Source organism: Podarcis liolepis (genome assembly GCF_965112155.1).
Source record: "Podarcis liolepis genome assembly, chromosome: Z".
Classification (NCBI taxonomy): Eukaryota; Metazoa; Chordata; class Lepidosauria; order Squamata; family Lacertidae; genus Podarcis; species Podarcis liolepis.
In genome coordinates, this window is record NC_139570.1 from 50,310,058 (window position 1) to 50,324,965 (window position 14,908).

Genomic DNA, 14,908 nt, shown 5'->3' on the forward strand with positions numbered 1-14,908 from the left:
TTGGCAATCTCTCCTTTGGAGAGGAGGCGCGTCATGGCCTGAGCTCAGTTCTCCATTCAATGGAGCGAGAGGCCCCGGCCCCCTGAATCTTACAGAAAGTACCCACGGCCTCCTGCCTAACTATGGGAAGGAGGAGGCATGGGGGCGGCGGCTGCCAGGCTAGAGAGTGCTTAGGCCGGGTCGAGGCCCCCTTAATTCGGGCATCCTGGATGGCTGCAGCGAGTATTGCGTTTCTGTGGTAGTGCACTCCAATGGGGCCTCATCCATAATAAGTTTGGGCTGGTCAAAATCTAAGCGGGCATTCAAGCAAAGCCCTTCACCACTCGCCTCTTCCTTCCGCTCACTGGATCCCATGGCTTTGGGGCCTGCCTGACTTTCCATAGAGGTGCCCCCTCCAAAAAAGGAGGGAAAAAAACCAGTGGGAAATAACTTGTAGGAAGAGAGGGGAGGGGTGAAGGGTGCGTGACCGCTGAAACTCCCGGGAAGTTTGGGGTTGACGCCGCTTGCTTCGGTTGCTCAATAGTTTCTCAGCGCACTTTGCGATTGTAAGCACCTCGCGAGAAGGGACCTTATAGTTCTGTCCATGTGCCCTATATATGTTAAAGATAGCAGGGACCCTCTCCACTGCGCTCCTGAGCCTCTCTCTTTCTGGACCTCCCTGCAGGAGATTCTCGGTCCAGCGCTGCGCCCGTTGTCACTTGGGCATCTCTGCCTCCGAGATGGTGATGCGCGCCCGGGAATCGGTTTACCACTTGAACTGTTTCACCTGCTCGACGTGCGCCAAAATGTTGACCACGGGCGACCACTTCGGCATGAAGGACAACCTGGTCTACTGCCGGCTGCACTTCGAGGCGCTGCTCCAGGGCGAGTACCAGCTGCACTTCAACCACGGCGAGGGCGCCGCCGGCAAAGGCCCAGCTCTGGGCGCCGCCGCCACTCTCGGCCTGCCCTACTACAACGGCGTGGGCACCGTGCAGAAGGGACGGCCGAGGAAGAGGAAGAGCCCCGGGCCCGGCGCTGACTTGGCCGCCTACAACGCAGGTAAAGGGAGCGGGCGGTGCCGGGAGGCTCGACGGGGCGGTCGGAGCTGGGGGTTCTGAGCGGTGCCTTTTTAGAATGCGCGTGCTTGGAGGGGGAAAATCGGGGCGCCTTGGAGCCCCTCTGGTTGTGCTATGGAGGGGGTTGAGTGGGGCGCTCTGCCGGGCGTGTGACTGCTCAGCTTTTGCAGGGGCTGGATGAAGCCCAGTTGCGCCGTTTTTGCGCCGAACAGGGAAGGGTGTGGGGCATCCCAACCCGAAACCGGAGGCGCGCAAAATGGTTCAGGGAAGGGGCGCGACTTCGGAGTAGGGGAAAAAGCAGCTGCGGGGAGCCACTTCGGATTGGCTGGCAGAGTAAAAGGCATGATTCCAAAGGATGGGCTCAGAATGTTGGATTATTTTTTCTTTTTTTTGGGGGGGGTGTTGTAAAGCAGAGGGGGCTGCTTATGAAACGCTGGTGCTGCAAAACAAGCTTTTCGCGCGCTCTGAGCTGTTTGAACCCGGGACCTTTCTCCGCGCCTGAAAATCTCTTGTATCTGGCAGAGCAAATATGAGAGGTTGGGGGGGGGGAGCAGGGTGGAACCTCCTAAAATGAGTTGCTGGCATCCCTGGGGAAGAAGGCTTCGCTTCCCTTCCTCCCCGACAAACGAGACCCCGAGATCTGCGTTCCTTCAGAGAATGGTAGTTTCCGCGAAGGCGCGTCCTCCTTTTCCAGCCGCCGCTAAACTTCGACGTGTTTCTTGAGCTCCTTTTAAGCGACGGGACCAGAAATAACGCGGAGAGGGGTTGCTGGAGCTGGGAAAGGCTGCGATCTGAAGTTTTGGTACGCTAAAGCGGTAGCAGGGAGAATTTAGAAAGCTGTTTCGTTTTCGTTTAAATTTCCTTATATAACATGAACAAAAAAACCCCGAACCGAATGGAGTTTCTTTCTGAAAAGGCCATCACATCTACCCAAAAGAAATGACTTGCATTATCACTTTCGTTTTAAAAGAAAATTCTGATTTAACAGTTTTCCTCCATTGTTACTATTGTTATTATATTTTATAAATATAACAATATTATTATTCGCCAAACTATTGGGAACGCCTCATCTCCCCAATGCGCCGAACTTGGTATTTTTGAACCTAAATTACCCAGCAAACTGGAGCTTCTTCCGGCGGGTCTCTTGCGGCCTTTGCCTCTCCTTCCCAGCGTGGGGGCGGCGGCGGCGGCGGGACCTGCGGCTTTTTGGTCCCGGAGACGCGATGGGCTGTGACAAGTGGAAAGCGGCTTAGAAAGGCGTCCGGGGCTTCAAAAACAGCCCCCTCCTAACCCTTTCTCGGCGGCAGCCTCCTCCCTCCCCCAGCTGTTACACGAGGGCGCTTTGTGGTCCCGAGTTCACCCTTCCTCGCAAAAATATGTGTTTAAGGGAGAAGGGGATATATTTTGCGTGCGTGCATGTATGCGATATTTAGATATTGATGAATGATAGGTATTTTATATTTCTTTAATATTATAATGTATCTGTGATTGATTTTTAATGCGTTGCGAGGGACCTTTAGGTAACAAGTGAGGAAGAAGCCTAATGAATAATAATATAAGACAGGGGTTTGTTGGAGAGTGGGAGGGGGCTTGTGGACTGGGGGCTCCACCAGGGCATGGGTGCATCTATGGGTACAATAGCTACTTCTTCACTGTCCCTACCCAGATGTGTAAAGCTTTTAAGGAGGGACTCTTAGTAGCCCCTCCCTCTGCACAGACATTGCCAGGTAAGGTGCTGAGTTGAGACTGTAAATTCCACACCCCCAATTTCAGGTAGCTGAGCAACTTGTAGTGTGGGAAGAGCTTCCTGCCCAATGTTCTCTCTTCTGAAATCTAGATGTGACAAAGTGGGGAGGGGGACTGTCCATATTCAGAGCTGCTGCTCTCTTGCTTTTTCAGGAGGGGGCCTCCTCTGCTGCCCAAGCAGGACCTATTCCCTCTCTCCCCCCCCTACCTTCCAGGGTTTGAGGGGGGGGGGTGTCTGGGAGCTAGGATCTTCCCACTCTTTATTTCCCTTCTTACAGCCAGTGTGTAAGGTTGGCACCACGCCTTTTTAAAGGTGGGGGGATGTGCCTACTCGGAAGCAAGGCCCATTAAGCCAAAGGGGTCTTCTTTACAAGTCAGGACATCAATCCTTGGTCAACAGGGTACTTTCTTCTCAGTGGGGGTGGGGCTGGGGCTGGGGCTGCAGGAGGAGAGGTCTGCCAGAAAGGGGGGTGAACCCAAAGGTGCTTCCAAAACCTCCTATTTGCCCTGGGACACCCTTGGCCCTTTCCTATAATTCAGGCCCATGGTAGCAACTGAGCATTTGCAGTTAGGTTCCTTGCCCACCTTCAGGATGCAGAGACCAGAGGACCCCCTGCCCTTACCTTTATCGTCACTTAAAAATAATTATATACTGCTTAATTGTAACAAAAACTTCTAAGCGGTTCACAAGAAACTTTGAGAATATCAATAAAATACTGTTGCAAACAAGATATATATATATATATATATATATATATATATATATATATAACCAGGAGTAAATTAAGGAGAGATTTAAAGGTGTCAGTATCTGCATGTCTGGGTAGGCTTGCCTAAACAAAAATGTTTTAATCAGGTGTGTCAACACCTAGACATTCTGTGTCCCACTTTCAGTTATTGGCAGAAAATGCAAACTGAGTTGGATAAAATATATGGGTCTGGAGAAATGGGCACAAGGGTGAACATTCCCCAACCTTCCACCCCTTTGATGCTGACCCTCCCCCTCCCCTCCCCCTCCCCCTCCCCTCTCTACAGGAGCCAGTGCAGTGTTGTTGTTGTTGATGATGATGATGAGTAGTGTGAGAGAGATGGGTGTACTTCACAAAGGCCACATCCCCTTCTCTAGTTCATATGCACAATGAGAGCAGCAGGTTGGTTGCTGGGCCCCACTCTCACCTTGCTTTGGCTCTCCCCCCACTACCTGCTTGTGAACATGATACCAGTTTTCCTGGGTCTGACCTCTCCAGATCCATCTCAACCCAGCACCTCCATTTCAGCTGAAGAAAAGCTCAGCAGTGGTGCCATTTAGTCATTTTGGACTTTGGATGTAACTGTCTTCACTTAAAAAAATGTGGCTGGCTAGTCAGGCTGCGTTTGAGCCCCCTCCTCTTCCCTTGAGGGGGACCATGATGACGCCATTGTAGCCAGATGCCTCTCTGGGATGCTTAGCTGAGGGCCCCTGGGGGTGTTGTTAGAGGATGACATAGGAGGTTGAGGTCCAGTCTTTTGCATTGGGACCCATATTCCACGCCCGCTTTAAGCAATTTTTGAAAGGACTTTGCTTACAGTGACCTGGCATGTTTTAAAATGCAGTGCCTATGAGATCCCAGCCATCCAAGCACTCCCTGTTTGCACATTTATCTCCCCTCCAGAAACTTGCTAAATCTTTGGTTAAAGCTGCCTAAGTGAAGAGCCACTGCTCTATCTTGCTGGTGGCAGTGAGGCTGTGGGACGTATAGAAAGGGGCAACAACACCCACACTTTGGGCTTTCCAGCTAAACTAGAGCTGGGGAGCTTGGGGCCACGCAGATTGGTGTTGGACCCCAGTGCCCATTGGCTTTGGGCCATTCTGCGGCTGATGGGAGTTCCGAGTCCAGCAACATGGCAGGGGGAGTGGGGATTGGCATGGACCTGAACTGGAAGCCAATCACATCTAAGCAATTGGGGGGTGGGGAAAGGGTTGGCTTGTGACAAATGAGGGCATGAACATGAGCAGAGCGCCGCTCTGGATCTTCATCTAGGCCACACTGCTGAGTAGAGTGGTCACCAGTGGCTGGAGCGGCAATTGGAGGGACTATGTGAAGAGCAGGCTGTTCCGCGGAGGCCAAGCCAAGTTCTGCAGCTCAGTTTTCCCAAGCGGTTCCAGATGCTCCTGTCTTGGTAGGGGGTATGTGTGGGTGGGTTGTCTGGGTGTGTTTCCAGGCTCCTACTAAGCCACAGGCAGCCATATCTAAAGTTGGGGCAAGGCTTTCCCACAGTCCTTTCTGTTATGCCTCCCCCCCCCCCCAGTTGCCTCTTGCCTTTCAAGACCCACTGCTCCCCACAACATTCTTCTCCAGGTGTTGCAAGCAAGCTGTCCATTGACTGGCCATGGAAAAGCCTGGGTTCCCAGAGCCTGTGGCAACACTGGTGGAAAAGGGATGTTATCTCCACAGAGGAACCCCGCTCCCAAACTGGCCAAAGTTCCCCCTCCCCACTCCTTCATTATGCAATGCCACTTTGTGTTGAGAATGTTTATCTTAAGCAGCAGAGATGAGCTGGGAGCAATCCTGTGAAAGTGGTGTTGCACATGTCATGCGGATGACTCTGCAGGCTTTCAGAGTGCACTGCTCTACTTAATCCAAAGCACGGTGGGCAAAATTTGTGAGCTGGGGGGGGGGGGGTGCTATGGGTGCTAACACAGGTCTCTCTCTCTCTCTCTCAATCTATTTTACTGAAAAAGTTTAAATCCCTAAACGACCGTCTTCCTTTTCTGATCTGCAGTGCCCATCCACAGCCGGACTTGTTTTTTGTTTTCAGCTCAAGCCTTCCAGGTGCAGGAGTGGGCGGGTGGGTGATGGGTGCCCCTTCCCCTCCCCCCCCCGGAAAATCTTATCTCCTAAACTTGGCTCAGGCTGACTCGTCTTCTCCCTCCCACTTTCCACCAGGCCAAGTGCCCATCTGGAACTATTCGCTGGGAACAAGATTAAACTACGGCCTCATTAATTCTTTGTCTTTGCAGGCTGGTGGGGATGCTTTGGGTAGAAAAGTGACCAGTTCGTGGTCTTTGGGGTTTATTATTTTTTTAGCAGGGAGGGGGAGCAAAGGGTGCGTGGGGAGCACGGCTGGGTATTGTGTTCTTTAAGGGTGCAAGCAGGTCAGGAACACGGACTCTTTAGTGGGTAGAGCAGTCAGCTGTGGTGGGGATTTGTGCAGAAGACCTCAGCTTCCACTTGCCTGCTCCCTGGCCCAAGTCTTGCCATTCTGAGTGGAGGTCTCCCGAGGACCTGCTGATTTGAGATGGTCTGTGACTGTGTGTGCTTATTCTCCCTCCGTGATGGCTTGTGTTTTGTTGGCAATTAAACACAGAGTGAACAATTGATTGAATGGATTCTGAGAGGAGGCAGCAGTCCTTGGATGTGTCACCTTTGCAGACTTTGACGGAAGGAGCTGGTTTAAAATGGGTCTTTTCTGCTAGCATTTAACGTCCACTGAAGGGGGGGGAGTCACCTCTGCCCCCAGTCCTAGGGAGTCCTGGGTCTCTACACAGATGGAGACCTCTGTCTAACCTCCTTTGAGTTGCCAGGTCAATCTATCCAATCTCTTGGGTTTTGCTGTCCTCCCCATCTTGCTACCAATTTCCTTCTTGCCAAGAATATGCAAGCCTTATGTGGAATTTGATTCCTTATTTTGCTTCTCCCAGAGAAGGCTAGCTCAGTGGTCCCCAAACTTTGGGGGGCCACCCCCTTGATTCTATAAACTCATATCCAGTGCCCTCTGTGCCACCCTAGAAAAAGCACAGCCTGCTATGGAAGACAATAGCACAGTAAAATTCAAGGCTGTCACAATTAATTGCATGTTCATTCAAAATCTAATTAAAATTATTTTGTTTAATTAAGTCAACAAAACTGATGAACTTGAGCCAGTGATACCAACTTCTCAAAGTCTGATAGCTATCCAGCGTCTCCCACCTGCCACCCCCTTGCAGATTAGCACCCCCCAGGTAATCCCACTATCCCCTAGGGGGCACTTTCACCCACTTTGCGAACCACTGGGCTTGCTACTCATCTGTGTGGCTGACAGTACCTCCCCCAAGGAATGTTGGTGACCATTCTGTGACACTCCATGAACTCAGCATAATGGCTGGAGAAGCATTGCAGGCACTGGGATGCAGACTTCAGCTGTGGTTCCAGGCTGCCTCCCCCCCACTCATACAGCTGCCCACACTGTGCAACATGGTTGTCATCCTAGTAGGGAGACCTTTGGAGGCAGCAGCAAGGAGAGCTCAGTGACAATGATTTTGTGGGAGGGGGGAAAGACCCCACCCCAGGATTTTGCAGTCTAGGTTCTTGCTCATTTAAATGCCATCTCCCCTTCAGCAAAGTGGTTCTCCAGCCCCACTGTTGTCTGGACAATCATACTGCCACAAAGGAAGAAGGAATGTTTCCTTTCGTAGGTGGAAGAAATTGCAATATTTATTGTGAACTCATAAGCATCTTGCTTGCTTGCCCATTTCCTTCACAGAAGGCAAGATCAACTGCGTGCCTCTTGCTTCCCACATCCCAGGCTGCTTGCCTGAGCAATGTCAGGTGAAAGGGAAATTAAGCTTTCTATTACAGGGAACTAATGATCAGCCATGTGACACTGAGGGGAGCCTCTTTTGTGGAAAAGGCTCCTGGCCTCGGGAAAAGACATTTGGAATCCATTTCAGTTTGCTGTGGTGAAGATCCTTAGTTCTCAGGGGAGTATATGCTCATTCTGACACACATCTCCCCTATTTTTTATTTGTTTTAATCCAAAATTCAGTCTTATATATACAGTACTTTTATGCAGAGGTTTAAAATGCATTTTCTCTCCCCCCCCCCCCATGGACTAACTCAGCAAATTCTGTTTTGTTCATGTAATCACCTCCTTTTTGTCTGCTGTGGAATAAGCAAGGCAATCCCTCTTATGACTAATCCTAAGCATTTTTAAAGGTCCAACAGGGTACTGGGTGCAATATACCACATGCAAGATGTTTGCAAGTAGCTTCTAGTCTTTTACATCAGACAGACAGGGCTGGGATTTCGCTGTGGTATGTTTAGGTGGTGTGGGCGGCTCAAGGACTGGCTCCAGACATGCCCTGGCCCCCACCCCAACAGCTGCATTCTATGGTCACAATATTGCTTGCAGTGTTGAAGAGAGAACTCTGGAGTGCCGCTTTTAGAGCATTTCCTCACACTGTCTTCAGGAACATCGCACAGAATTCACAACTGCACAGACATTGCATTGAAGTTTGCCTCTTGGGTCATACACAATTTTATCGCCTCCCGCAAGAATACTTATGTGCCAATGCAGATCTTGTTATGTATATTGAGGGGAACAAAACAAAACAAAACCAGGTTTTACTTTGCAGACTTTTGAACTATGCAGGGTTATTGATCAAGCAGGCTAAGGATCCTGTGTGGTTCTAAACTTTGCTAGCAAAGTCAAATTTCCTGCCATCTCCCGTCATTTGTATGATTTCTTTTCTGAGACCAGATATGCCAAGCAGTATGGGGGACACACCTTCCTGTGCGTTTCGGGGTTGAGAGCTGGGAATGGAGCCTCAGGGTTTGGGGAGAGCGTACCTTTTCAGTGGGCAAAATAGGGAGGGGTGGCTATCTTGCTTTCCCAGAGGGTAGCTGAGGGTTACATCTGGAGACTAAGAGCCATGACAGCAGACTCTGGTTTGATCTGGCGTTGTGTATAGGTGTTTACGCTAATCTTTAAATCCCCAAATGACTTATTCCCCAAATATATGAGAGGCCACCTCCTTTCCTACAGATTTCCTTGGGAATTAAGATCCGCAGAGAGGGCCCTCCCGGTAGTTCCACTTTCCTCAGAAGCTCCAGGGGGCTGGTGGACAGAAGAGGGTCTTCTCTGCGGCAGGTCCTAAGTTGCAGAATCCCCTCCCCACAGAAGGTGTCTGGCACATTCACTACAGAGTCTTGTTTTGTTTCTGGAATGTTGAAGCCTCATCTCTTCACATTGTCATTTGACATCTGAGGGGTACGTGCGCGTGTTCGGGATCCACCCTGCACCTAGTACTGTGATCTTTTTAAACTGTTCTTAATTCTAAATTGTTTTAAGCCAATTTGGGACATGCTTGTGAAGGACGAGTAATCAATTTAGTGTTTGTTGTTGTTGTTTTGTTGTTGTTGATGATGATCTGTTATTTCTTTTGTCCTTCATAACTGCATTATCAAATGATGTTTTTCCATAGGAGTCCATGAGAAGAGGGCGGCTGCCAGTCATGTACCTTTGCTTTAATATATTTGGTGAATGGAAGCCAAGCGTCAGAAAAGTTGCCCTTCATTTTCTGATAGGATGTGTTCTTTCTTATGGGGGGGGGGGAGTTATCCACGGGGCCTTTGCCTGCGGCAGTAGACACCAACCACTGAACCCCTCCCCAGACTGGCCATTCCTTGCAACCCAGCTTCTCTGCATGCATTCCAGTGCCTTTCCATAGCATTAATGAGCATTTGGCCACTTAAGGCAGAGCTTGCATGACTGAGATTACTGCAGATCCGTTGCAGCGTTTCACTTTCTGGGAATCCTGGTATAATCGGTAGATTTTAAGCAGGATAAATAATTTGCATTTGATATAAGGTTGTGTGTTGGTTTGGATCCTTGTTGGAAGTACACAGGATCTGTGATGATGGACAATTTCAAAAGCAGATGTGTTTCGACAGCTGGATCAATAATTCACATTCTAATGCTCTCAGGATAGATATTTATCTGATTCACCCGCCTTTTTTCTTAGTCATTTCATAGAGTGGATAAAGAATTGTCAAGGGAGAGCATAAAATGAAGCTTCCCGAGAACCCCTCTTATTTCAACATACCTGAAAAAGCTAGTTTACGGGAAATTGATAAGCGCCGATAACACATGTTAATGACAGAATATCCAAACAACCAGATGCACTGCTAAATTTTCTCTGAGTGTTTGCTATTTTTAAATAGGAACTTTTTGTGCTTGGTTCTTGGAAGGTGTAGATGCATTTTTAATGTAAAAAAACAAAAACCCTTTTAATATGCATGCATATTATGCTTGCTGTGCAAATTGTAGCTCCATTTGTTAATTATTGTAAAGTTCCTTTGCCTCTTTGTGGAAGCTTCATTAGTGAATTTTTGTAGCCATAAGAGGGAGTCTTGATCTAAATTGTTTCTAGTAAACACATGGGGAGGGGGGAGGGGAGAGGAAACAACAGATTCCTTCAAGGGAGTTTGATTTTTTTTTTTTTTTTAATGGAGTGCAAATGTGGATAGTTACTTGCAGCTTCTGTTTGGTCTTTGGTGTAAGTCAAACCTCCTTGGAACTGTTCCCTGCCCGCTCACCCCCCAACTTTATGTCAAATTATATCTGGAATTTGCTGTCAGGTGTACACAGCCTCTCTCCATCTACCCTCCCCTCTTTAAACGGTGTTTTATTTAAGGGTCTCTTTTGTGCTCTGCGTAGCTGAGTTTGGTGGGAAGAATACCGAGGGCCTGAAAGAGTTTCTCCCGCCCCCTCTTGAAGGTTAAGTGGACGTGGTGGGCTGTGGGTCTGCAGCGGCACAATGCAGAGTGACAGTGCTTTAAACATTTTTTTTGCAAAGTTGTTCTCATGCTGTCTGGAAATGCGGAGAGGAAGGGGGGGGACAGAGATGCCTTTTCTGCTCTTGCAGATGAGAAAAGAGAGAGCCACCTGTCACTGCAAAAGTGCAGGTGAGGGTTCTTGTAGCCCTATAAGTGTATGGAGAAGAAAGAGAGGAGGGACTGAAAGGGCTTGGTAATACTTGCCCTGGCCTTGCTTCTTCAGTAGCTATGATGACTCGCTCTCCTCCCCCCCCTACCCCGTCCTTGTTTCCTCCCAGCTTTGAGCTGCAATGAGAATGACGGGGACCACCTGGACCGAGACCAGCAATACCCCAGCAACCAGAAAACGAAGCGCATGAGGACATCGTTCAAACACCACCAATTGCGGACAATGAAGTCTTATTTTGCTATTAACCACAATCCGGATGCCAAGGACTTGAAACAGCTTGCTCAGAAAACAGGCTTGACCAAGAGGGTTCTCCAGGTAAGAGAGGATGTGGGGTCTTCTGTGTCATCTGGAGGTGCATAGGAGGTTCGAATCTGCAAGTTTGGTAACTTCTCTTCAAAACCTCTGAAGGGTTTGCAAAAATTGTGCAGTCCGGCCAAGATTCCTAGCATCATCCGTTCCTTAAGTGCAGGCAGGTTGATCAAGCCATTTTGATACACCCCTGTGTATGTGGAGTGAGCTCCATTCACGGGTTCATGGATATGGGCTCCCAAAGTGAAGCCCCTGTGACTCACAACAATTCTGTGAATGCCTTTTGTTGTAGCTGAGAGATTAAAGGTGTGTCCTGTATTTGCCTGATGCGTGAACTGCGGTGCTTTTGGAGTGTTGCAAGAGGTAGAAGCCGCAGCTGTGGAAATAATACCTTGTAGGTTCTGGCAATACTAACCCCTGTGTGTGCTCTGTGCTGATGCCTGTCTGCCTACTGCCATTGTGATGCTGGCTTTTCCAAAACGTGGTGCACCATCAGGAGAATGTTCCCAAGGCAAACTGGGTTGTGCCTGCACTGTCTTGCACTTGGGGGGGGGGGTCGACAGCAGTGCCTCAGAGGAGAAAGGATATTTACCGTATTTTTTGCACCACAACGCTCACTTTTTTCCTCCTAAAAAGTAAGGGGAAATGTCTGTGCGTGTTATGGAGGGAATGCCTACGGGTGGCATGCCTATGGATTTTCCTCCTCTAAAAACAACATGCGTGTTATGGTCGGGTGCGTGTTATAGAGCGAAAAATACGGTAGTTAGGGCACTGCCAGCTTGTTTGCAGGATCCTTTGGCACTGCCTCTTTGAGGCTGCAGCTTCTGGCTTTTGCCAGCTGACCCCATCATTTAAAAAATGCTGTCAACTGCCTGCACCCGATGATCTCTAGCAAACTTGCAGCATTTGCGTGTGTGTGTGTGTGGGGGGGGTGTCATTGCAGGCTGACTTGGGAGACAGGCCCATGATGCAAATTTGCAGATTAGTTATTTCAATTTGTAGCTTGCCTTTCATCAATGAAAGGTTTGCAAAGCAGGGAGCAACAATTTTAAAAAGCTATCACAAGGTTAAAAGTATCTGCAATAAAGCACAATATTAAACAGCGCGTGCTCTCTCTTTCTCTCATGCTAATTTACGATTTACTAGCAGCCTCATACCTGAAGATGCTTGGAAATTAGAAATAAATAAAAAAGCAGAGCAGTTTTGAAAGCAGCATGAAGCTCTGCCACTGGGCAGCAGATCTAGGGCCCACTGCAAATGACCTGGAGCTGCTAACAACACCCCTTATGACTGCCACTTTGCATTTCTGTTAGAAATAGTGCGGCAGCAAGGACTTGTGCTGGTAGTGATTCAGTTAGGCCTCTCCTGCTGTCACTTGCCATGCCGACAGTGGTGCCTCTGCCTGCAGGAGCGGAGTGTGTCACAGCTGCTGCTGTTCGCCTATGCTGCCCCACAGAGCCAGGTGCTGCCCGAGAAACCCAGCGCTGGGCTCTCAGCTACGTTGCTGTAGCTGCACACGCCAGGCTTCGCCCTTGTTCTAGATTGCCTCATGCTTAGCGTAGCTGCTACCTGCCCCAAACCATGCGCAGCACAGCACCAATATCACAGTTTGTGACCTGCAGTTCATCCATAAACATGAACCAGAAAAGTTTGAAAACGTTGTTTTGTCACCAGCAGCTCCTGTGTCTAAGGGGATTCTAGATGAGGAGAGGCGACTTTTGGGGTGGGCGATTGCTGATGTTTCAAGTCCATCAGGATGCAGATTCTGCCTCCTGGGAGCGTGTTTTTTCTTTTCCCTAGGGAAGGGAGTGTCCCCCACCCAGGGCTAGTTCTGAGTTCAGTGATTTTGTGGTCAGGAGGTGGCAACCACCTAGGAGGAGAACCTGTGGGTCAGCCCACTGTGGTGGGGCTTGGAGCTTGTCTGCATGTGGTCAGCTGGGCTGGAGATTTGTAGAGTCTTCCCTGATGCATCAGCAGAAATGTGTGCTGCATGTATGGCGCACTTACATGCAAGATTTGGAAAGGCAGGACGTTCCATATTGTTGGCATCAGTGCATGTAATCTGGTGCCCTGGCGATGTTTTGGGTGACAGCTGCCATCAAAGTGACAGAGGCAGCTGCTTTATACTGAGTTAAGTCACTGGTCCATCTATCTCAGTATTGAGATATCTGCACTGACGGATAGCAGCTCTACTGGGGCTTCAGGCAGAATCCTTTCCCCACATTTCCCTTGAGATGCTAGGAATTTAACTTGGGATGCCCTACCCAGTGAGCCATGGTCCTTCCCATCAGCCTCAGCCATCATGGCCAATGGGCAGGAGTCATGGAAGTCTGCGAATGGGTAGAGGGCACCAGGGTGGCAGAAGCTGGCCTAGACTCAGTGATGTTGAGGAGGGTGAGCACATTGGATCCAGCTATGGGGGCAGGAATAATGGTGACATTTGCCAAAGCAGCTGATGGATTACATCCTCCTTGAACAGGCAAGTAGGTGAAGTGATAATGAGGCTTTCAAGTTTTGCTATTGCTTGTGATATATTAGCACAGAGGAAGTAACGATAAAACCAGCTTAGTATTATATGATGCTCATCCAATCTCAATAAATTGAGCATTTTGTTTTGTGCTACTGTTGCTTGGTGACCAGTGACCCTACTGGGAGGTGTGGCTATGAGGAGCTCTTGCACCTCAGAAAATAACCACTAACTCACTGCATGAGTTGAATTGCTCCCGGCTCTCATACAGAAAAAGCAGAAACAGATTTGGCCTTCTTGTGTGTTGGTTCTGCCGAACATGAGTGGGAAGCTTTATGTTTCTGTCTAATATTTTGTTTACCAGCTTGCTGTTAGGCTCAAAGTTGATCAGGATCCTTTCCTGTGTCTCTCTGGGTGGTTTGCTGTTGACCACCAAGGGGTTTCCAATTCCCAATGGTCTAACTATGGCAATAGAGACTGCCTGCCCATGAGGCGGTGAGGCAACCGCACTGGACAGCCGGATCCAGAGGAGTGGCTGATCTGACCTCCGAGGAACACGATGCCCACTGTTGCTGCCATGGTAGCAGCGACAACATATGCCAAATCTGCCCCCTCCACAGCAACAAATGGATGTGATGCTGGTCTCCTTCCACCCCTAGAGAGGAAATGGCAAGGGCTGCCCTCTGGGGTCTCCTGGGGTCTTTGCCCACCTGATGTGATTCAGAGAAGACCCCTTTCCCACTGTGACGGCCCTTGACTCCCAGTTCAGACTGCCGGGTAAGGCTGATTTGATCCTCGCTGCCCTGTTCCCGACACAGATCTTCACTCACTCATCCTTCCTGGATGAGAGGGGGCATTTTGTGGTTTGCCTCAGGCACCAAAATGTCTTAGGCCTGTATAGCAACAACCAATAAACTTACCTTCTCTATAAATTAGGCTGCTGGGTTGAAAACTGGGAGTGGATTGTTGTGTGAAAGGACCCGTGGAATTGGTTTTGGTACTGATTGCAAATTCCTGGGCTGACCATGTGCATGCACAGAGACAACCTGCTCCTCAATTCCTTGCGTAGGTCCACCCAGCTGAATAACTCTTATTCCTCTGGCTGCAGTTGGTGGGTAGCAGCAGAGTTTCAGTGTAAAACAAAACAAACAAAACAAAACAAGATTGAACAAGCCTGAAGCCCTCTCACCCCTGTTGTACTGGGTGCTGAGCTACTGCTAATCTAGCTCTCTGTTTTCAGAGTCAACCAGTGGTGCTATTTTACTCCACAGAAGGTTAAAGTTTCAAGACTTCCTGGGGAGGTGAAATTTTGAAGATTTTTAAGTAGAAGTTGAGTGGCCATCTGTCATGGATGCTTTAGTTGAGGTGCCTGCACTGCAGGGGGGTTGGACTGGGTGACCCCCAGGGTCCTTTCTAACCCTACAATCCCTTCCCCAACACCATCACCATATATATATATATATATATATATATATATATATATATATATGGATGACGCTGTGGTCTAAACCACTGAGCCTCTTGAGCAGGTCAGCGGTTCAAATCCCTGTGACGGGGTGAGCTCCTGTCGCTCTGCCCCAGC

The 14,908-nt window shown here is 49.2% G+C and overlaps 1 protein-coding gene across 2 annotated transcripts in view; it reads left to right on the plus strand.

Annotated features, from left to right (window-relative positions):
* Positions 1–14,908, plus strand: part of LHX2 (LIM homeobox 2) — a 55,755-nt gene that overhangs the window by 16,836 nt on the left and 24,011 nt on the right. For both annotated transcript variants that reach the window (XM_083485955.1, XM_083485956.1), the window contains exons 3-4: positions 665–1,041; positions 10,660–10,865. In XM_083485955.1, the coding sequence (XP_083342081.1) occupies positions 665–1,041; positions 10,660–10,865 (583 nt within the window). The remainder of the gene's footprint in view (positions 1–664; positions 1,042–10,659; positions 10,866–14,908) is intronic.